Source organism: Myiozetetes cayanensis, unplaced genomic scaffold (assembly GCF_022539395.1).
Source record: "Myiozetetes cayanensis isolate MyiCay16 unplaced genomic scaffold, myiCay2020 scf5-8, whole genome shotgun sequence".
Lineage (NCBI taxonomy): Eukaryota > Metazoa > Chordata > Aves > Passeriformes > Tyrannidae > Myiozetetes > Myiozetetes cayanensis.
Genome location: NW_026087742.1, coordinates 16,474,295 through 16,496,439, shown reverse-complemented (window position 1 = coordinate 16,496,439; position 22,145 = coordinate 16,474,295). Strand labels below are relative to the sequence as shown.

The following is a 22,145-nucleotide window of genomic DNA, read 5'->3' as shown; positions in this document are numbered from 1 at the left end:
ATGTAGACTTATAAAGTAAAAATACTGGGGAAGTAATGATTTTTAGAATATGCATGTAAATGAATGACTTGCTGAGCTCAGGCCAGCAAAGCTCACAATTCCAAGCTCAGTAGGGTTGTAAGGCATGGAACAGCTGTAATTGAAACTTAAAAGTTAATTTAACTTTAAAATCAGTTTCAGTCTGTGTTTGCCCACTGATCTAAAAAACTCTCCCTTAAGTGAGCAAAGTTCTTGTCCTAAGGCTGAAACTGTCTCCAATCCAAGCAGCACTACCTTTTATCCTAGTCCCTAGTCTGTTCCTATTCAGCAAAGAATTAGTTTCCTTCCCATATGTAGTGGACATACTGTAATAGGTGCTTGTACACCATAAGACAGACACACTGAAGACAAATGGAAGGAAAAATAACTACAAGGTAAAATGCCCTTTGTTTTGCCAAAGTGTACTGATCACCATATTTAGAACTTGTCTTATGCTGCTTTGGCTTAACAGACTTGCCACATTTGGTGATTTTGCTTGCCCCCAGTTTTCTTTATTTAGTACCCTATGCTGTCTTAAGGAAATGCATTTTAGAACAAGAGATTAAGACAGTAAAAATATGAAAATGCTTTTAGGGTCAAACAGGTATATTGAACTTGTCTACAGTGTTGTTTCTTCAAACTTAACTGTGTTAAACTAGAGCAAAAAATCACAAATAGTTTTATGGCATGCTATTTTTTATAAAGACTCTGACCAAATGAGCCAACTGGTGTCTCAAGGCAGAAGAGATGGATTGTGACAGGTCAGCTTGCACAGCTGACTTAATTTTTGTGTTGCCAACTAAAGTGCTGTACATGACTGTTTTAAATACTTGGTTTGGTTTGACTCTGCTGTCTTGCCAAGTTAGACTTCTCAGCATGGATACTGATAAAGGAGGTCTGGCTGTTCTGCAGCCTGGCTCTTACCAATGCTCCAAGTGAACAGTGAGCTGTGCAGATGAGTGTCAAAGGTGTAGGTAGGTCTGTCACCATGAATAGATCCCAGACACTAATCAGAAATTCTTACAATTAGGAATCAGAAGAAGGTGCGTGTCAGATAGTATAGAAACTGGATCCTCTCAGTTCTAATGAAGTAATGGTGTTTAAGAAGTGTCAACTGATGAGATATACACATTAAGTACTGCACAATACATGGGTCAAGAAAAAGTACCAAGTAGATAACAAATTAGTGAACTGATTGGTCTTAAAATGAATGACCAAAAAAAAAACCCCAAACTATAAAAACAAAACAATCATAAGTCAATAATTAAGGATTAATTATCCAACAGGATAAGGTACACAGAAGTATAAAGCTGCTGGTTTTGAGGGAGAGAAAATAAAGGCTAGAAATACTGTTTTGGAAAGAAGTTATTCAAGTAAATGTCAGTTGCAATGAAGAAGGAACAGACAATTCCCGGTGTCATGCTATTGCCAAGGAATTAGTGAATTTTTGGTCAAGAGGAAATAATCTTGTTTGTGTTGTAATCCTGCCGATTTTGTCCAGTGGCAGAAGAAAAGTTTTAAAACTAACAGAAACAGTTGAAAGTGGCTTATGAAATATTTAAAACCAAGAAGAAACTTTGAAGCTTGGAAACTTAATGCAATAGCATTTGAGGCTCTTTCTTGTTTGAATACTTTGTTATGTTGGTTTTCTATGAAGTGTAAGGACTTGAGCAGTGAGAGGTCCATGCTGAACCTACAATGAAGGTAGAGTGAGTAGGGTTAAATCAGGTAGTGGTCATGAGTCAGTATGTGCAAATTAGGCGAGATTTTAAACATCTTTATAGCACAAATGTAATTCATGCCGTAATGTTGCTTTAGATTGGTGTGACTGTTCTCAGTTACATGAATGAAATGGTTGGTTGGCAGTGACTTCTGTCTGTTCAATCAGTGTATCTACTCAGTTGATGATTGAAAGGGGAGGGAGGAAACCATCACTGCCCTTGAACTCTTACACTGTGGAAGCAGAACGCTTCTGCTTTTGGATCTCTGTGGGATTGGTGGCTTCCTTTCCCAAACAGAGCATTTCTTTCACCATCTTTTTGATTCGATCTAAGTAGAGCATAATGTTTCTAATGCATGGGTGAAGCAGCTTCTCTAATGCTCTCCTAGCTGCCTTCATGTGTCCACCACCACCACTGTGAGCAATGAAAGTCTGTAGGACATGTTTCAGTATGATTCATGTGGCACACTGAATGCTCCTGGGATAAAAAAGGACTGCTGCAAGAGTTGGTGCATATAGAAGTTATGCTTTCCAAAAAAATAAAAAAAGTAAGAAAACCTACCCCCAAAAAACCCCTCCAAACCTCTTACTTTGGGTAATCTTTTTTCCAAATAGAAGATGATATAATAGAGAGGTGAGGTGCCAATGGCCCCTTGTGATTATGGATTCATTTGCCGGATGCTTCTCTAAATCCGTGAGTGAAACGTATAGAAAGACTGTGGAATATATATATATATGAATGATGTGTATTCATGTAGAATATATGTAATGTGTAGAATAACTAGTTGGATTTCTGCTGGTTTTGCTTCAGTTGCTGGGACAAGTGATAATTCTGAACGATAAACTATAGAAATAAGGATCCTAACAACAGTTGCTTTCTGCTTTTTAGTATGTGGCTATTTAGTTACCTCGTAGTTGGTGTGTAGTGCAAGAATTGTAATTTTTGGGAAGATGTGACAGTAGAAGCCTAAATATTTGTGAAATATAAAAAAATTTAAAGCACTGAAACACATTGGATTAGGAGTAAGTATTTTATGGAGCTGCATAGTTTTGAATAGTTCAGCTTTGTGTCTTATTGGCAAGTATAAAACTAAGTATTACACAATGAACTCAAACTGACTTATCCTACAAATTTCTGGTATCACTTCAGAAAAGAAGCTTTTTTCCTAATAATGGTACTTTTAGCACAAAGTGGGCTTTCTAAATTAGTCCATCCTGCTTTCTGGCTACTGTCACTTAATACTTTCAGACTTTTTGTTCTAAAAGAAAAGAACTGACTAGTCTGCTCTCAATCTGGAGATCTCTGCTACCTAAGAGTTCTTGTTTACTCATGTATCCCTTTGCAAAGAAATAGAAGAAAAATTCTGCAGCTAGGTACTGGTTTTTTATCATCAAAGGAATAGAATATATAAACTTTATTTCCCACTGAATTTCTTTGAGTATGTTACTGGCATGAAACGCTAATGGTAGCTGCTTATTTAATTGATTTCACTGTACAGAGATCTTGGGCAGGGAGTGATTCAGCAAAAACTAGAATCTTTATGCTTATGAAATTCTAAATATAAATTTGGGTGTTTATGTCTGCCTTTTATTAATAATACAGAAGCTACTGGAAAAGTTACAACTAGTGATTTGGGGAGAACAAGCAGGAAAACCAAACTGTGAGTGAAATAACAAAACTGTGTCATGTCAAGTTCTCCATATCAGGCTTTAAAGGCTTTGTTTTTTTTCCAGAGGATAGAATGCTCCAGGCTTATTGCAGAAGGCTCTAGTTGTTGCTAGTGTTGGAGGGCAGGCAATCAGAATTGAAAGAAATTCCATTAGGGATGCTTCAGCTCTAGGAGAGTGAGTGTAGAACTTGGCATAAAACCCCTGCTGTTGGTTTATTTACAGTAGGGTCACTAACAAATCACAGAGGGTAAGCATTCAGAGAAACAAAGTAGAAAATAATTTGGTCTCAGTATTGGCCCAAAAAACCTTCAATTTCATGATGATTTATATTCTTTAAGCTCTTCCACTCATAGAGCAGAAAAGACATTTTTATAAGGTTATCCATTTAGTAGCTGTCTTTCCCTTTAGTGTAATTGAGCAAATAATAAACCACCTTCTTCAGACATGAGCAGTGTTAGATTGAGCAGAAAAGAGTCACAGACTGATCCTGGCACTGAATTCACTGCAGCTGAAAATATTTGTTACCCAGTTACTTGTCCAACTACCTGTGCCTTCCAAAGATACCTTACCAGGTATGGTGAAGTCTGCTCTATTTCATTTCACGTTATATGTGTGGGTCAGCTTCAACTTCTGGGAAAGAAATTACATGAACTAAATGTTTCCTTCATGTCCTGAAAGGCATAGAAGTTGCAAGACTTGTCTTTGCTTTGTGATTAGTGAGTGCTGCTCCACTAAGGTAGATTGTGAAAAATTATGGTGTGTAGGGATGACCTGCCCTAGAGGACTCCAACAGCCTGATGAGAGCAAGAGACAAGGATTATGTTAGGCTGCTACTCTACTGCAAAACCTGGATCTTAGAATACTGGTGATACAAATGAGCCATTCTAAAAAAGCCCAACCATGGTTTGTGTCTGGAGTACCAGACAGTATTTCTGGCTTAGGCTTTGACTGGTGGATGGCTTGTACAGGGCTGGAAAAAAAAGACTTGTTAAATAAGAAAGGAGATTTTTAAAAACTTTTCAGTCTAGGGCCCTCAGCTGTAACCTTGTACATAAGGAACTAAATTTCCTTTTAGAATGAAGTGTGTTACCTAAATCTGCAAATTTTTGGGGTGAGCAGTGGCCTTACAAGGAGGTCACATCCTCCCATGTGTGGATTTCTTGAGTCTTGGGTGTAATACTGAGTTCAAATTTTTTACTTTTATAGGGATTCATTTTCCAAAATAGGTGTATAGGCAGAATTTTATTCATAATATAAAACAGATTTCTTTGTATATCAAAACCATATAAATTTTATATAAAATAGGTGTATTTGCACATGCACATTAGATTTAATGTGTGATGTGTATAGAATAATACTTTTTTAGAGGTTGAATATCCTTGGCAGCATGCAAGTCATTTGTGTTGTACTCATGAACAAAAGCTTAAACTCTTAAATGTTGGGTGTTAAACACTGAGGTAGCTCTGAAATGACATAAACTGTCAGTATAGATTAATACCTGAATGCTTGAAAAGGCAGCAGAATCTAAGATTTTTGACAAGAAATTGCAGTGTAGTTTCAACTTAATATTTTAAGCTGTCTGTTGCCAGACAGTACAACTGGAGCACTGTAGTTGGTGTTTTGGACCTAACCACCCTGGAGTTCCCTGTCAGTGCGTTAAATGTAGTGAATGAACAGCGCTGAACTTGGATGAGTGGACAAAGGTGAATAGTGTCAACAGGCAAAAGCTTCACAGAGCTATCACCTCTGAGATATGCCATGGTCTTATTTCTGGGATATCTGATTAGCCCAGGCTTTTGCAAATGGATTAGATTTTGTTTGACTCTTACAGTGACAGTTACAAAGATGTGGAGTCTTTCTTGTCTAAATTTACTTTTTCTCCCCTCCCTAGTTGAACCTGTCGTGAGCTTAACGAAAGGACCAAACCCTCTAATAGATGGTGCAAACTGGACAATAGCAGCCACTTGTACGGCAGCCACTGGAAAACCTGCTGCGCAGATTGACTGGGAAGGAGACCTTGGTGAAAAGGAATCCAACTTTACATTGTTTCCAAATGAAACAGTGACAGTTGTAAGCCAGTACATGATTATCCCCACGCGGTTTGCAAGAGGAAGACACATAACTTGTGTTGTGAGGCACCCTGCTTTGGAAAAGGAGATCCGATACCCTTATGTGTTGGACATACAGTGTAAGTATTCTGTAAGGTAGTTGCTGCTTGGTATATCTCTTACAACCACCCTCTTAATCAGTATATACCTTCCACAGGAAGGAGATGAGCACTGCCTGCTTCAGAAAAGCGAAGGAAATGAAAACTGTAGAAAAACCGTGACAGAGGCAGGTCAGGCAGGAGTAGAAACCTGGGGTCTCTGTTTTGCGAATAAAGTCATGAAGCTAAAATACTGTAGTGTTTGTTTCTGTTGTTTGTTTTGGATATTGAATCATGGGTAAACATAATTATTCATGTTTAAAAATAAAATTCAAGGATTACTGACAAAATAACAAACTCAGTTGATCTGTAAGCTGTTTATAGTGTCTCACAATTTCAGCAGTATTGCAAAAGAAATGTAATGAAGATTGATGTTTGAGATGACAAGTTGAAAGCAGGCCTTACAGTCAGTAAGTTATTTTCAGGGTAATGACTAAGCTTTGTCCACTCTAATTAGCATAAGGAAAAAAGAACATAATGCATACATTCTTAACATTTAATATTCAGCTTCAGGTTGCTCATTGTGGTAGTCCGAACCATCACACTCATATAATTCAAAAATGTACCAGGCATGTTTAACATATGTGTGGCTTTAAGGCACAGGAGTATGTGATGACATGACTTAAAATGCTGCTTACCGAAAACCACTTAAGACAAACTTTAGTCATGTGACTTTTTTTTTTGGTAGACAATGCATATGTAACCAAAGCCAACTATTTTCAAGTTGTTCCTTTATTTTCCTGTCTCAGCTGTGTGCTGCTTTAAAGGTCCTAAATTCCAGAAGTCTGTCAGTTCAATTAAAAGCAATGTAGTGGCTGGAAAAAGTAGACTTGCTATTTTGGTTTGGCTAGAATTTGTTTTGGGTTTGTTTTTATTTTGTTTGGTAAATAATCACTTACTTTGGCATAAAATAGTGTTTAGTGTTGCTTTATTTTACCAATCTTGAAGTTTTAGATTGAAGGGCCATTGATGCAGAAATAGAACAAAAGGTGTTTTCTTTCCATCATTGTCTCAAACAGTGAATAAGAGAATAAAGTTTCATATTTAAAGTGAAATGAGGATGCAAATTGATCTTAAATATGTTCATCTAAAGGGAGTGTTTCAGAATTTCTAGTAAAATTGTATAGTAAGTAACAGCAGTGAGAAGCAGTGTGTGTTCTTCAGTCTTGCCTGACACAGCTTTTACAACTGTTGCTCCCTCACTGCTGTAGGAGCTTACACCAAATCTGTATTATTACTGTCTGTTCTGTGGCTTCTGTGTATTTCAGCTGGGTGTCTCTGGCTTATCTGAAATCGCCTCCTTGCTTTTTACAACCTTAACAACATAATTCTACATATTGGTGCTGGTGGATAACTTAACCTTTATAGCTGGCATCTGTGAACTTTTTGGTGATTTCCTAATTACCGGTTTTCTTCCAAAGGCTGTTTCTGACCCTTTGCTGTATCTTTGTACTGGGAAGTAGCTCTAAATTATCATTCCTCACTTCCCCAAAAATTGAAATGGATCCTTTTCTTCTGAAGTCCTCTCACTTCCCCAAGATGCTGTATGTATGTTTTGCTGAAAACACGGGACAAGTTGCACTGATTAAAACAACTTGTTCGTTGCTACATATTAATGCTGTAGCTTGAAACTGCATTGTGTTTGCTGTATTTTGGTAATGTTGGTGGTCTTTAAATTAAAAACAAACAGACAAACAATAATGAAAGCACACATCCTACTTCCTCCCTCTACCCCCCAAAAAAAAAGAAAAAAAAAAAAAAACCTTCTGCTCCACTGATCTGACCATTACACACAATTCACTCTTAACAAAAAAGTTGTGATTGATAGATAAAACATTTTTTTGTCAGATGCCCCAGAAGTTTCAGTAACTGGCTATGATGGAAACTGGTTCATTGGAAGAGGGAACGTTCAGCTCAAATGTAATGCTGATGCAAATCCATTACCTATGGAATTTTCGTGGACCAGGTAAATATTTATAAAAAGGGACTTACCACGCACTTCAAGTGGTATAATTGCTTAGCTTACAGTAAATGCATGTTTTGAAAACAAAGAGTGTATGACTTGTATTGGGTTGTTATGGTTTTATCCAGCCATTTAGAAGGAGAATACAAGATGTGTATGTATAAATATGGGTGGGTGAATATCTTGTAAATTTACATGCCTGAACAGTTTGTCATTACTCTCAGGGTAAAGTCTCTTCAGCTACTCAAAGCAGACTAAGCTGTGTATGCTGCAGCATGTAGAACAAAGACCAGCAAGTCTAGCTGGGATGCAACTGTTTTTTCATCAGTTCTGTTTTATTATTACTGAGAGTAGATTGTAAACACTGGAACAGACTTACCTGTATTGCATTTTAAAATCTGAAAATTACTGAATTATAGAATTTCATGTTTTTCAAAAGTGCTCAAGTAGTTACCAAGTCAGATGAATCCATCGTGTTGGAAACTAGGCCTTGAACATATGTGTCTAGTAAAAAAAAAATAAAATTGAACACAGCAGCCACACCTGATGAATATATGATTTAGGTGGTCCCTATTGTGAAGTGTACTGCTTGGCTTTTGCAGACACGGCTGTACTTTGTGCAAGAGAGAAAGGAGGACAATAAAAGCAAGCACAGGTGAAAGTCTGTCCTGTGAAGAATAAATAAATAAATAAATAAACCCTTTTCTTTTAGATTTACTTGTTGCCTGTAGAAAAGGAAATAACTTTCCTAAGGATAAGTGTGAATTTATGTGTAACTGTTATAGTGGCTTCTGTTGGTAAATATTTGGGAATATTTATTTATTAGAAGCTGTAATCAATTTCCCTACCTTCGCACTAGTGGATATAACTCAATGTAGAGGAACAGTAGTCGTGATGTGAATTGAAAATGTTGTATTGATAAGTTTGGAATTGCTTGATGGCAGTATTGCAGGAAAACAAAGCATTACTGCAACTGATTCAATCCTAAAACCAGCCACTGAAACTTTCAGTCAGCAACTCATTCCAGTCAGGATAGCATGGCTATGCTGAATTAATTTTAGTAAAATGTGTACTTTACCTACTGCTTCAGCAGACTGCCATCCCCATCCCAGGCTTAGCTCAAAATCAGCGTGATGAGAAATTTCAACACATTAAAGTTCCTCTGTTCAGGAAAGCTTGCCAGGCTTGCAGCTGAACAGCAGTACCATTTGCTTCTTCAGATGCACTGTGTTCTCAGTTCTCTCATTTGAACTTGAGACATATGTAAGAACTAATCAATACTACCTCTGTCTGTAATTCCAGAAGAAATAAACATATTTAAGTACATTTAAAGCACTTAGAGCTTCACAGGTGACTTTTATACTTCCTAAGGTTAAAATGGAACCAACTTTTACACAGAAGCTAAATTTTCTGGAATAAAGCGGGTACCTTTTTGAGCAGGAACAAAACCTTTCAAAGAAGCTGTAATACTGATGCATGAGGAACTACCATACCAAAAAATTGTGTCCCTTGGAATCAAAGATGGCATTGTACTTGCTGGGATAGTGATATTTTCATGGTCAATAATTTAAAAATGTTGAACGTATGAGAATTTTGTTAGCATAGACCTGGCAAAAAAATTGACTGTTTTATAATGTTTCTTGAAATAAATATTTCTGGTACTAATAAATTACGGAGTATGTGCTTGATCACTTTTATCAGCTTTAATATGGCTGAGGCACTTCTGGGCAATAATCACAGCACAGTAGTAGGAATGTTGTCTTCAACCTACATTTGTTGGAAATCATTTTTACTGTTAACTGTGGGGTGGTTTGGTTTTTTTTAATTGAATACTTATTTTAAGGTGTTGGGTGGCTTTTCTTCAGTGCTGCTTTTAAAATCACACTTTCTAACTGCTTTCAATGTACTGTAATCTGGTGTACATATGCTTGCATATTGATTTAGGCCTGGTTAGCTCTTTATAGGTACTTAGAAAATGGGATGCACTGGCATGAAATTACACAGGTGTTTAATGGGCAGTTGGCAGCTCTGTTGAAATAGTTCCAGTGCCTTTGCCCTTTCCCCTTTCTCGTCGTGTTTACACAGTTGTTACTGCAGTCTCAGGCAGAATGGTACAGGGAAATGATAGAGCTGGAAAAGCCAGTTGACTAGAAACAATTCCTTTTTTTAACTAGTTGTTTCCCCAAATGTATAACCACCAGATATTATCTATTTCAGCGCTGTAATTCGGATGGAAAAGTGATCAGGGATGAGAAAAAGCAGGCCAAGAAAGTGGGAAACTGCTTGAACTCATGCTCAGAAATTCTAGTCAAAATGCCCTGTAAATGAAGCATGTATGGACAGAAATATTTCTTGTACTCAACCAGATGCAAAAGAACAGGCATATAATCTTGACAGCAGTATAAGTGCTTCTTAGTTAGACTGTTAGTTTTTAGAGCTTGAGTTGGCTCGTTCCTTCAAGTTCTTTTGAGATAATGTTTTTTAGCTGTAGTAGTCTTCATTTGTAGACAGCTTGCTAGTGCCAGCAGATTTGACATTTAAAGGATTTGGCACAGAAATTAAATACTGAATAAATGTTCAGGTGCACACTGAGAACATCCAGGAAAAGCCCACTGACAATGTCAGAGCACAGTGAAAAGTTCACTTTACAGACTATTACAAATACTCTTTTAAACTTTGCTATTTAAACTAGTTGTAAAGACTCACATTTGGAATATAACTGTTGTTTCTAGGTTGGATGGACAGTGGCCTGAAGGATTGCTGTCTGCCAACAGTACTCTGCAGTTCAGCAGCCCATTGACTTATAACTACACTGGGACTTACATCTGTAAGGTGACTAATTCACTTGGTCAGAGGAGTGATCAAAAGACTGTCTACATATTAGGTAAGTCTTCTCAGCAAAGACAGTGTGTTAACTGTGTTTTGGTCAGTGACTGAATTAACAAACTGAAGAGCCAGTTGATGCATGAAATATTTACACCTTTTGTATGAGAATCTATTTGAAATACGGATTTAAGAGTTATAATACAGTTTGGCATAATTAATAATGCACACGTAGTACAAAGTCTTAAAGTTGAGGTGCTTCTGAGATTATTACTTTCTCTTGGTAGGTGAACTGAAATTTGTTTCTTACAGTGTTAACCTGTGTTTGATGAGGTATATTGACTGCAATAAACAGCACCTTGTCTGTAATAAATTGAAAAAACAGATGTTGGTGGGAGGTGATGAAATGTATTTAGAAAAGCCAACGGTGATCTTCGTTAAGGAAGTTAGGGTTATGTTCTGAATGTGTATTACACACCAGTTACTCATCTTATTTTCTTAGGATGCTGGTATGCAGTAATCATGAAGTTAAGTATCTCAAGCAGAACTTGCTGGTCTACTTAGTATAATATAGCAGATGTGTGTGACTGTTTAGCATCACAGCTGTTGTGTGAGAGATACTGTTGTAGCACACAACCTTGTATCTGTTAACATGATGTAATGAATGTTTTACTGTGACACCTTCTTGGTGAAAGAGCAGCATGACTTACGGTGTATGTGAATGGTGCTGTCAAGTGTGGAAAAGCTCTGCAGGTTTCCATAATGGATTAGGAAAATTAGTAATACCTAGCTTGATCAATAAATGTTAATATCATTTTTATAAGGAAGATAATACAAACATGAAAATTAAAATCTTTTCAATAAGTTACTGACATTGGCCATTTCGATAAGGGAATTAAGTGTCAGAGTGCACATCAGCCTCTTACAGGATGCAAACACAGCTGACTCCTTAGTAAGGAACTTAAAACTCAATATGAACACTTAAGAGCGGAGATGAGAATGAGAACTTGAAACTAAAATTTAAGGTCCAGGATCTTTGAAGCCACATCTGTCAGAATTCATTTTTGATAGTTGTCTGCATCTTTAGAACAAATGATGGTGTTGCAGTCAGACTGACATACTAGATTTCCACAATGGCCTACATTGTAGTTAAGTTCTAATTAACTGCCGAGTTAATGACCTAGCTAACAGGAAACTTCTAAGTAGTTTCAGACAGTGGAATTGTTTGTAAGCAACTTAATAGCTAGAATTTTATATTACTTTTTTATATCAAACTTTTTTATATAACTTAAAAGATTTCAAGTTATGGAAGTTACTTTGGTGAGAAGTTATTTTTGGATGCTTGGTTATAATGCTGCTTCTGTGAAGAAGAATTCATGGCTGCATAGAAGTCTCAAAACAATAACAAAGACGGGCATGTTTTAAGAAGTATCAAGTAAAAAAATTCAAATATCATCATTAAATAGGGTGAAATATTTGCCTGTAATGTAACACTGAAATACTCAGAAAACAACAGTGCAGTTTATAGCTGTTTTCAGCCTTATTCTAAGTCTCAGGAATGGGGGAAGTTTTTTCAAGTGCACCACTTTTCAAGTTGTCAGTTCTGTGAATATCATCTGCTTTAAGTACAACTCGTGCTTTTTACCATGATTGTCATGCATGAAGATCTAAGGCCATCATTCAAATTATGTTTACAACTAACAGACCAAAATAGACCAACCAGGAAATCATATATGGTGTTTCTTGAAATAAATCAAGTTTTTGAAAAGCAGGAAAAGTGTACAGGCCGATTGGGCTGTGGTGACAACTTGTGTTCCAGCCTATGGCAAATGTATCATAGCTTAACAAACTTTACTGCAGAGATAGTTAAGCTGCAGTAGTTGATCTTGGATGTGAACTACTGGATACTGTTTAGCATGAGTGCTGCTTCTCAGCTTTGTTCAGCGACTTTGTTTCGCTGTAGTGATTTAAGTGCAATTACCAAAACTCAGCTGGTTTTAGGGAGCACCAAAACTGAACTTCAGCTAGCTAGAAATCATACAGTCATGGTTCTCCTAGTTAAGTGCTCCAGGAAAAACAAATACTTTAGTTGACATTAAATTAATTTCAGTTTTTTAAAACCTCATGCTACGAAACTGATTAAAAGCATTGTGTATTAACTTTGCATATATAGGAGGCTTAATAAAAATGTGAGAGGTAGGGCAATCATAAGTGTAATACCTGTGTTGTTTTCAGAAAGGAATATTAAACACATTGTATTGTAACTCTTAAGAATAACTTTTCAGTGTGATTGGCTCTTTAAATAACTGAAATGCCCTTAATGGTGCAGGATGGACAAGTAACTATGAAATAATCTTACCACGTTTAATATTTGACTTAACTGATAAGGTATCTAGTAATGGCAAATGTGGCACTACTGTACTATGAAGCAATCAGCAATAACATGAAATAAGCAATTAGCTTATTTTTCTATCTTTGCTTTTATCCACTGTATGAAACTTGGCATAAAACAAAGGGAAAGCTTGAAGCCTAGTGGACATCTTTCAGATTTTAATTGTAAAGATGTCAAAAAGGATTTAGGGTGTTAATGCTTCTGAACAGTCACAGTGCTGGTAATTAAGTTTTTTAACTGCTAGCAAAAAATATCTCAAGTTGAAATGTGTTGTAGGCTGAAATGAATGTTAGCTGAACAAAAAAATTGCCTTTTGTCCTGATACTCACTGTTAAAAAAAAAAAACCAACTGTATTTTTAATAAGTTTTGTTGTGCTCCTTGACTTTTTTAGTACTCTTAAGGTGGAGTAGGGAAATAGAAGAGAACAAGTTGATACGGACTAAATGGTAAAATCACCAGTTTTTATTTACAGGAGATAATGCATCTTTACAGGGATAGAGAAATACTCAAATGTTGTTTTAAGACAGACTTTTTTTATATTGCTTTTAAGGCACTGATATATTTGCTATTTTTCACTCATTCAGAGAGTGGCAAACTTTCTGTGTAGTTTTCCAGCAAAAGCAAGTCATGGTTCTTGTGAGGTTCAAGTGCTGAAGTTCTGGACCTAGTCCTATTTTGCCAGGTTTTCCAAAAGAAGCTGTAGGCTTGATATGTAAAGCACTTTCTCTTGCAATATTGATTTACTCAGTTTGCTTACGCAAGGAATTGAATTTTGTTTTCTTGGCTCTGTGTTCCTTCACCTTCATACTGCTTACTGAGGCCTTCCCTTTCTCTGCTTGCAAGGGAGAAGTGACCTGTGAGACTTGCATTCAGACAGGAACCTGCTTACTTCCTCTGTCGTGACTGCCTTTGAGAGACACTGTTCTTGTTAAAAGTAAAGCCAGCCTTTGTTAGCCAGCAATCCTGGGAAGGTGTGGTTTGGAAGTACAGGGTCACCCTCTTGTAGAGTGAGCATAGTAAGGAATAACAGAGGAGAGGCTGATCCTTGGTTTTGCTTTTGTTTCTCCATATATACACCTCTGTTCTGAGAGAGCATTGTGGATTCAGGCACTTTCATTTTCTAAAGTACAAACTGCTTTTTTTTTCTTTTTCTGTATTGTGTAGCAAAGGACTTCCCAGGATATTCTGACTGTTAACTTTCTTGCTCCCTGATATGGCATGCATTGAAACTTTAATGGTCTTCCTGAATATTCCTTCATGCTTGAGCTTATGCTAAGTTTCTCTTGTATCCCAAAGAAATACCAAAATCTTCTATTTAGTGTGTGGAAATCCCAGCTAGAAACTGCAAAAGTACTCTAAACTTTGAAAATATATGATTGATGAAAGAAATTGATGGTACCTGTCTACATATCATGCTGCCAAAATAGACATGGGGGCACATACACTGACAAATAATGTAAAGGGAAACATTCTGCTCCGTTGTGGAGCCTTGATAGACAAGAAACTGTGGGGAGAGGGTTACACAGTGTCCTCATCTATTTCTTGACTTTTACAGTCCCAATGGTTGGAGAAAGACTGATAAATTTCCATATCACTTCTTCTTGGACATTTCTGAAAGCCTCCTTTGATGGCAAGGCAGCTTTCCCTCCTGTTATAAAGGAGTTGCTGTGTAAGCTTTTCAACAGTTGAAAGAAAGGGTTGTTTTTATAACACCCAGCTAAGTTGAATTATTATTATTCAATTTTTAAGTACTTGCCATCTAAGTGAAATTTAGCAACAACAGCAGGTTAAGAGGCAAAGGTAAATATGTCTCTGTGCAAACATACATGTCCAGACAGATACTTATCCCTCAGGAAAATGACAGGTGCGAAGAGAGAGCTTGTAATTTGTGCAAAGCCAGCTCAGTTTTGGATTATAAGTAACTGATAGCAGTCCTTGTCAAAGAAAGGCATGTTTGCATCTTGAATCAGGTGGGGTTTGTGGTTTTGGTGTGGGTTTTTTTGTTTGGTTTTTTTTGTTTTTTTTTCAAATAAGGGGAACTACTTTTAGCCACTTTATTGTGGCTTTTGGAACTAGGCAGACTTTGTCTATATTAATACACAATAACTAGCTAAGAAACCTCTCCTTCCAAAACTACTTCTGTAATGCTTAACTGAAATTTTAACCAAAGGAGATGTGTACCAGTATTGAATTATCTTACCTATTGTAGAGCTGGTCACCTTACCTCTGAATTACTTCACAGTGGGCTAAATCCAAAATGATTTATAGTTTGAAAATATTATATTGTCTAGTTGGTTTTCTTACAATGATGTGCTTGTTGATACTGATACCAAGACAGAACTTAACCTAAGATTTTGAAGCTAATGGTCTGGTTCTGAGGATGTTCCATCCATTTCTTTCCACTTGGCTTGTTGTTGGCTTTGACTTATCACAGAAGCAAAGGTGGGTCACACACATTTGAACGACAAAGTACTTCAGGGGGATTGAAGTGGGAAGATGTGGTATTTGGGAGATGAAACTTATCATGTTAATTGAATGTCTTTACTAAACTTAACTGCGGAAACTCACCTTCCCAGGCCAAGTTGTTTGTATTTTTAGAGTTGAGAAAAAGATCAAGAATTGAAGGAAAAAATAAAATGATCAGTTGGTAGTACTTTTATGGGAAACAATTGCAAAAATAATTAATAGAGAAAAAACTAAGCAGTATACAAGGACCATAGTGCTTTAATTTGAGGTGTTATTAGAGCTTCATTTGAAGTGAAGAGGAAGTCTTGCTTTACTGAGCAGAAAACTACGTCAAAAGCTTTGAAACAAAAACCAGGCTTCTTTATGTGCATGGGGTGAGTTGATTGACTCAGTATATTGATACTAGAAAACTGGTTTTTGCTTTCCTCGGTTATGTCTCTTGTTTTAATGGGGATGGTAGCTGTGTAGAAGGAGAAGAAATTTTATGGGGGTCTTTGTGGTCGTCATTACTGCAGAGCATGTGTAATAAGGATGTGAACAGAGCCCAGAACAATAGGAAACAAAAACTGAAATCAAGATGCATTTAACCATAGCCCAAATATTTTTTAGAATTTATACCACTTTTAGCTCCCTGACCTGCATGGATATATTACTATGTTGTTGTAGTTTGTGCAGCAGCATGAGCCTACGTCAGTAAAAGCTGTTAAACATTGGATCCTAAGTAAAATGTGGGAAATTGTTGCTTTTGAATCAAGTGCCATATGAAACAATTAAAATTAAAATTATGTGCTCGATGTTTTGTAGAAAGCATTCAGAATTCAATCAGGTATTGGTGATTATGTGAAATATAATATTTAAACAGCTTTCTGATATGAAAGAATATTGTCTTTCATACCAACCAACAAGAGTGGCATTTTCTTAAAAAAAATAAACCAAACAAAACACAAACAAACAAAAAACCACAAGTTTTACATTTAAAAAGCACTGGGTGACATCAGAAGTGAACTTCACTTATTCTTTCTTATAATTGGCCTTTTAAACAAGAAGGGACATGTTTAATTTTGTCATTCTTCAACAGTAAGAGGTGTGGACACAAGCAGCACAGGTATCATGGTTATATCTATATTCAAGGAATACATAGAAACAAATGCTTAATTGAGCATACATTTGCAATTAATTTAAGATTAATGTGCTAATTAGTTCTTTCAGATAATGCAGCAGCACAACTTGAAAACAAGTGGATGAATCAGAAATTAAGGAAAAGCTTTTGTAAAACGCTGTTTGTTGGTTGTTTTTTTTAATATATGGAGTGTAATTACCACTGTGGTTTTTTCACGTATGTGGTGATTAAATTTGCCAGAATGCAAGTATAGCATAGTTGTGCATGCAGAGGATGGGACTTAAAATCTCAATATCAGAGGGAAATAAATGAGCAATTGCAAAGCCAAGGTAAAAATCAAACAAACAAAAAAACAACAAAAACACACACACAAAAAAAAAACCTAAACCCCTCTGCTGAGTATAAATAGAGCTAAAAAATCTGTCTAAAAGAAATACCCTTTCAAGGAAGTGAGGTTTATCTTCTTGATCTATGGATGTGTGGGACATGGAAGCCTGGTAAACTTGGATTGCTTAATCTCTACTTCTTTGTTAAATTATCAAACTTACTTTAAATCAGTTTTTACTAAAATCATAATCTGAGTTCCTCTTGTTCATTTTGGTAGTGCATCCTTCTTGTTCAGTTTCCTGTCTTCTGTCAAATTAATTTCATTTACGTATAGCTCCCTAACAAATCATCACTTTTACGTAGCAAGTAATATAATTATGCGTTTTGAAAACTTAGTGTGTGGAACTTAAAGCATTGCATTAAGCAGTGAGATGCAGTCTGAAGATCTGTAGTGATCATGACAAATGTGTCGATTCTGTCTACTATGAGAGAATTGTGTGTCTGTCTCTGAGTAGTAAGATGAAAAATCATATTTATGGCTGTTTGTGATTTGTCAAATAACTGGAAGCCTGACAGATCTCTAGTTCTATCTGGTTTACTTCTTATGGTGTTAAATCTAGGGTGCCTCTAATATGGTGGTAGTAGTAGTTCCATGAGTCTTGCTTATGGGCATTTAACTGAATGACATGGTGTAATGAGCTACTTGGCTGTCCATGTAATATTCTCTCTGAAAGGTTCAAGCTATAATAACATGTTTAGTGTTGCTTTATTGATTTTGAAATAATTACCTTGCATTGGGCAAGGCAAAAAGTAGGGGTTTTTTTTCCAGCGTGGCACAGAAATAAGAACTGGAGTTGCATAAAACATTGTGATTGACTGGTGTAATCTCAGGAGGCTTTCTCAGTGTCATCAGCCCATCACTTGGAACCTTGTCAGCAATACAGATGCACACATCTCCAGCAGACCTAAAGAACAAGGGGAAAAGCTGTGTGCTGGAGACCTGTGGTAGCTGGCAGTCTCTTGTTTACATACATAACCTGACATGAAATCAATTGGTATTTCATACTGAGGAATGAATATGGAAATTTCTTTGTGCATGAGGCATCAAATTGCTTTCAGGAGGAATGCATAGGAATAATTTTTACTTGAAATGTTCCGGTTTTTTATTATTACTTTAAAAACCTCACGGCTCCTTGCTCAACATAAGTGTTACTTTGAGATTAATACATGCCATTTTTAACTATGCTTCTTTCACTAATCCCAAAGTGAGGCTGAGTAAGTTGTATTAATGAAACAAATGTTTTTGCAGAGACTAGCTTAAAAATCAGTAGTTCATATGTTGCAGACTACACAACTCATAGTTTTTCATTCTTATACTTAATGCCCTGAACAATTTCTGAAGTGGAAATTTAGTGTGAAGTAATTGACTCTGTGGCATAATCAGTTAATTTGATCCAGTATTCCTAAATGCTGGATGGAAAGTTAGAGGCCTGCTTGGGTTTTTCCTCCATGAAGGAGGTGAACAGTCAACATCTGAGCAGAAAACCTGCATTTCCTTACTTTGAGGAGGGCAAAATGTCTGCTTGAAGGTGATCTTTATTTTGTTTACTCCCTGTACTTTCTATCCTTCTGCAGCATAGCCCAAAGCCACATTTAACGAAGCTAGTTCAAAGCCTGTGGAAAATGTAAGACTTTGTGTAGTGCCATGAACTTGAGAATGAAAAACTATTCTTGTAGAACATACCCATCAACTTTGCTTTCTTATAAACCCTTAACTGATTTAGCTTGCATTGACATTCTGTGCCTTTTCTGTGTCTTGTCTACTTCTCTGCTCTTTCCATTAGATCCTCCTACTACTACCACTCGACTGCCCACGGTTCCCTGGCATCCTTCGACTGATGGCATCACAGGTTTAGCAACACAGCCTAGAATAATAGATTTCCCAACTTCAACCTTGCCAACAATGCAGGACGACTCTTGGGGTACCGTCATCGGTTCTGTGGTGGGTGGGCTTCTTTTACTCTCACTTCTCAGTGTTCTGGGTGGAATTCTCTGCTATAGGAGAAGAAAGACGTTCCGTGGTGACTACTTTGCTAAGAGCTACATTCCACCGTCAGATATGCAAAAAGAGTCTCAAATAGATGTTCTGCAGTCAGATGATGTGGATTCTTACCCTGACAGTATAAAAAAAGAAATAAAGCATCCAATGAACGTAATATCTAAAGATTATTTAGAAGACCCTGAAAAACCTGAGTTGAACAATGTAGACAATACTAACAGGTACCAGGAACGTTATGAAAGACGAATGGATTACTATGAAGGTGGAACGTATGGATTGAATTTTATGGGTGGTGACTTATATGATGATGAGGACTTTGTTTCTCACTTAGATGGCGCGGTAATATCTCGGAGGGAGTGGTATGTGTAGTAACCACTGAAAACTAAACGTGTATCTACAGTTCATTTCATTGGCTGGTCACTTTCAGATTGTTTATACTTACACAAGAGAGGAGGAATAAACTTTTTGAAACTGATTTTTTTTTTTGAAGGTTTTTATATTGTAACTTGACACAATGGAAATACTGAATCTGGGGAAAATGTATTTGAGCTGCTTTTTTTTTTCCCAATGCTGTACTACTGTTTAAAATTGGAGTTTTAACGCAGAGTGCTTATATTAGTCTATGTCAGAGGTAAAAAAAAAAAGGCTAAATTAAAGTTCCCATACAATATTGTTTAAGAATAAAAAGTGGCTGTCTTGGTTCTCTGATTTAAAAACTAAGTTTACCTAAATCAATCATCAAATATAATCTTTTGGGGCTTTGAATTATTCCAGTGTAGGTACCATCCATGGTAAACTTAATGCTTCTATATAGCAAGTATTTTACCCAGTAAAATGAGTTACAGCAGAATTTAAGCTTTATTTTTTAGGGGTTTTTTTCTGAATAAAAATGAATACCTCTTAGCATTTCAATGAGCCTTCTTGTAACTATATACTTAAAATTTAAGTCATTGCACTGAAACTAACTTATGAACAAAATTTTGAGGAGTAACTGTAAACAGGTCAAAGGCTTGTATTTGAATAAGATGAAAAGTTATTTTTTTATAGTCATTGATTTCTAAAGCTTATTCTAGTGTCTGTATATACATACAGTAAGGTATTTTGTTGGGCCTGTAATTGGCAGGATGTCAAAACTCATTAACGCGTACGAGGTGCTCTTTGCAAGTACACAGGGTGCAATTTTTGAGACCTGTTTCGGAGGCTATGTGGGAATCTTACCGTTGAATTTGAAAGAATTGGAGAATTGGACACAACTAAGGAGAATAATATAGATTCCGAAGCTGGAGGCTAATGTGAATTTGCTTATTTATCCAGGTGCCAAAAAACGTTAAGAGTTTTTATGACCGGAAGTTTAAACAGCGGTTTTACGCTGCTTCCGAATAAGTTACAATGCCTGCTTTGAAGAGGGTAACTAGTTTCAGATTATTAGTAGGGAAGTGGACACTTGCACTGCTACTTCATTTATTGAACACACACTCTCCAGTGATGCAACTACAGAATCTATGAAACAGGAATTCTGATGACTTGTGCAGTCTCTGTACTGCAGTGGATTTGTTTTCCCTGCAAATAATCAATACTGATTTAACAACATGTTCTTGTTCTTTCAAATGACATTGTATCCATTATATGTAGAACATCTTGTTTGACATCTGAAGTAGTTCTACTTTGTCTTGAGCAGATTCACCAGCCCAGATCTGCTGATTATTTAGGGAGGAATGGAATAACTTTAGAGGAATTACAGAACAATGATAAATTCATACTTAGAATAATAGATCTTTTGAAGTGCCATTTTTAAGTGTTTAGCTTGAGGAAACTGAAGCTGATAAGGCTATTAGTGTTTGGAACCTGAAAAGGGAAGACTGCTACCTTTGAGGTGAAATAGGCTGCATAATTACAGCTGCTTTATGAGCATTCTTGCTGGAAGTTCTTTTCTAGCCTCACGATGTTTGGTAGCTTTACAGCATTTAGAGCTTCATGAACATAGTTGTACTGAGCGTTGTAGACAATACACTGTGATTGCATATGACTGCATGTCTTCAAAAAAGGTTAAATAAGACAACAGCTTTATTTGAAATTCCAATGGAAAAGCATCCCTAAACAACTTAAGTTTGTGTTTGGATTAATGGAGTACTAATACATGATTGACCAAAGTCTCAAGAACAATAGCAAGTGGGTATCTGTAGACTGAGTGCAAACACAAGGAAAGGAATTAAATTTCTAGTAGAAGGTTCTGATCCAAATTATTTCTGGAATAAAGAGATTATACCTCTCTTCAAATAAAAATACTTGTTATATCATCTTTAAAAGATGGTGTTACTTTGAAATAAACATAACCATAAACCGGTTTTCCACATGGGATATCTTGCTTTTGTCTCTGTGGAATTTTTTGCTTTGATTTTTAAAATATATATATGTTTAATTCCTATGGGTTAAGAAGTTGAAATGTTCTGGAGTTGAAGTTGATAATACGGATAGGGCTTATGCGTGTTGCAATGTTTTGTACATTATGTCTGCTGTAAAAAGAATTGATTGTAAGTACAAATGGCTGTTGTGTGAATAAACTTTTTGTTACATTCTGGAACATAGGTAGTGTTCAAAAATGTTTCAAAGGTATATTCTTAAAAATTGAAGACAGCAAAGCACAGAAAAGCACAAACTCAGGGGTTGGTTAGAATAAACTGAAGTGTTTAAGCTGTTTAATCTGGTCTCTTAGGCATTTCCCCTTGTTGACCCTAAGCTTATAAAACAAGTGTCTTCAGGAACTGTTTTAAGAAGATAAGAGAATAATAAGTGGTGATAGTTGCTACCCAAACAATTTCACTTAAAGCACAGCTGATCCACTATCTAGGAATTGTGTGCTTAAAAAAAAAAAGTCTCATTTTTTTTCGTTCTTTTATTTTTGGCTGCTGTAGCTTTACTTTAACTGTATTTTTTGGAGTGAATCAATTCCCATCTATTTCTGACCAACTGGTGGTTAAAATGCTGCATAACTGGCACCATGGATGTGAGGTGCTCTCTGGCTTCTTCACCTTGGCATGGTGGTCTGGGTTTCTGATCATTTTCCTGGTTGGACTGATGAAATTTTTGAGACTCCATTTTTGCCAAAGCGAAATAAGAAAGTAAATTCAGTGTACCCTGTGGTAATTGCACCTCAGTTCCTGTGTGTTGTTACTCTTGTGGGATATCACTATTTTTGCTGGTGTTCAGAAGCAAATGGGTGGTTATTGTCTCACACAAAATGGGATTCAATGGCTGGACTTTGATTGAAAGTGTAATGCTCTATTCTGTTTCAACATTATAACAGAATTTATCAGGAAAAATGGCACTGTGAAGTTAGTATGAACAAGTCAAGAAATTCTTCTGGTGTAACCACAAGACC

At 36.4% G+C, this 22,145-nt stretch overlaps 1 protein-coding gene across 4 annotated transcripts in view; it reads left to right on the top strand.

The window, feature by feature from the left end:
- NECTIN3 (nectin cell adhesion molecule 3) overlaps window positions 1-21,347 on the top strand; it is a 43,278-nt gene extending 21,931 nt beyond the window's left edge. For all 4 annotated transcript variants that reach the window (XM_050331343.1, XM_050331342.1, XM_050331344.1 and 1 more), the window contains 4 exons: window positions 5,301-5,597; window positions 7,464-7,581; window positions 10,311-10,462; window positions 18,552-21,347. In XM_050331343.1, coding sequence (XP_050187300.1) covers window positions 5,301-5,597; window positions 7,464-7,581; window positions 10,311-10,462; window positions 18,552-19,135 — 1,151 coding nt within the window. In that variant the 3' untranslated portion in view covers window positions 19,136-21,347. The remainder of the gene's footprint in view (window positions 1-5,300; window positions 5,598-7,463; window positions 7,582-10,310; window positions 10,463-18,551) is intronic.
- Window positions 21,348-22,145: the final 798 nt, after the last annotated feature.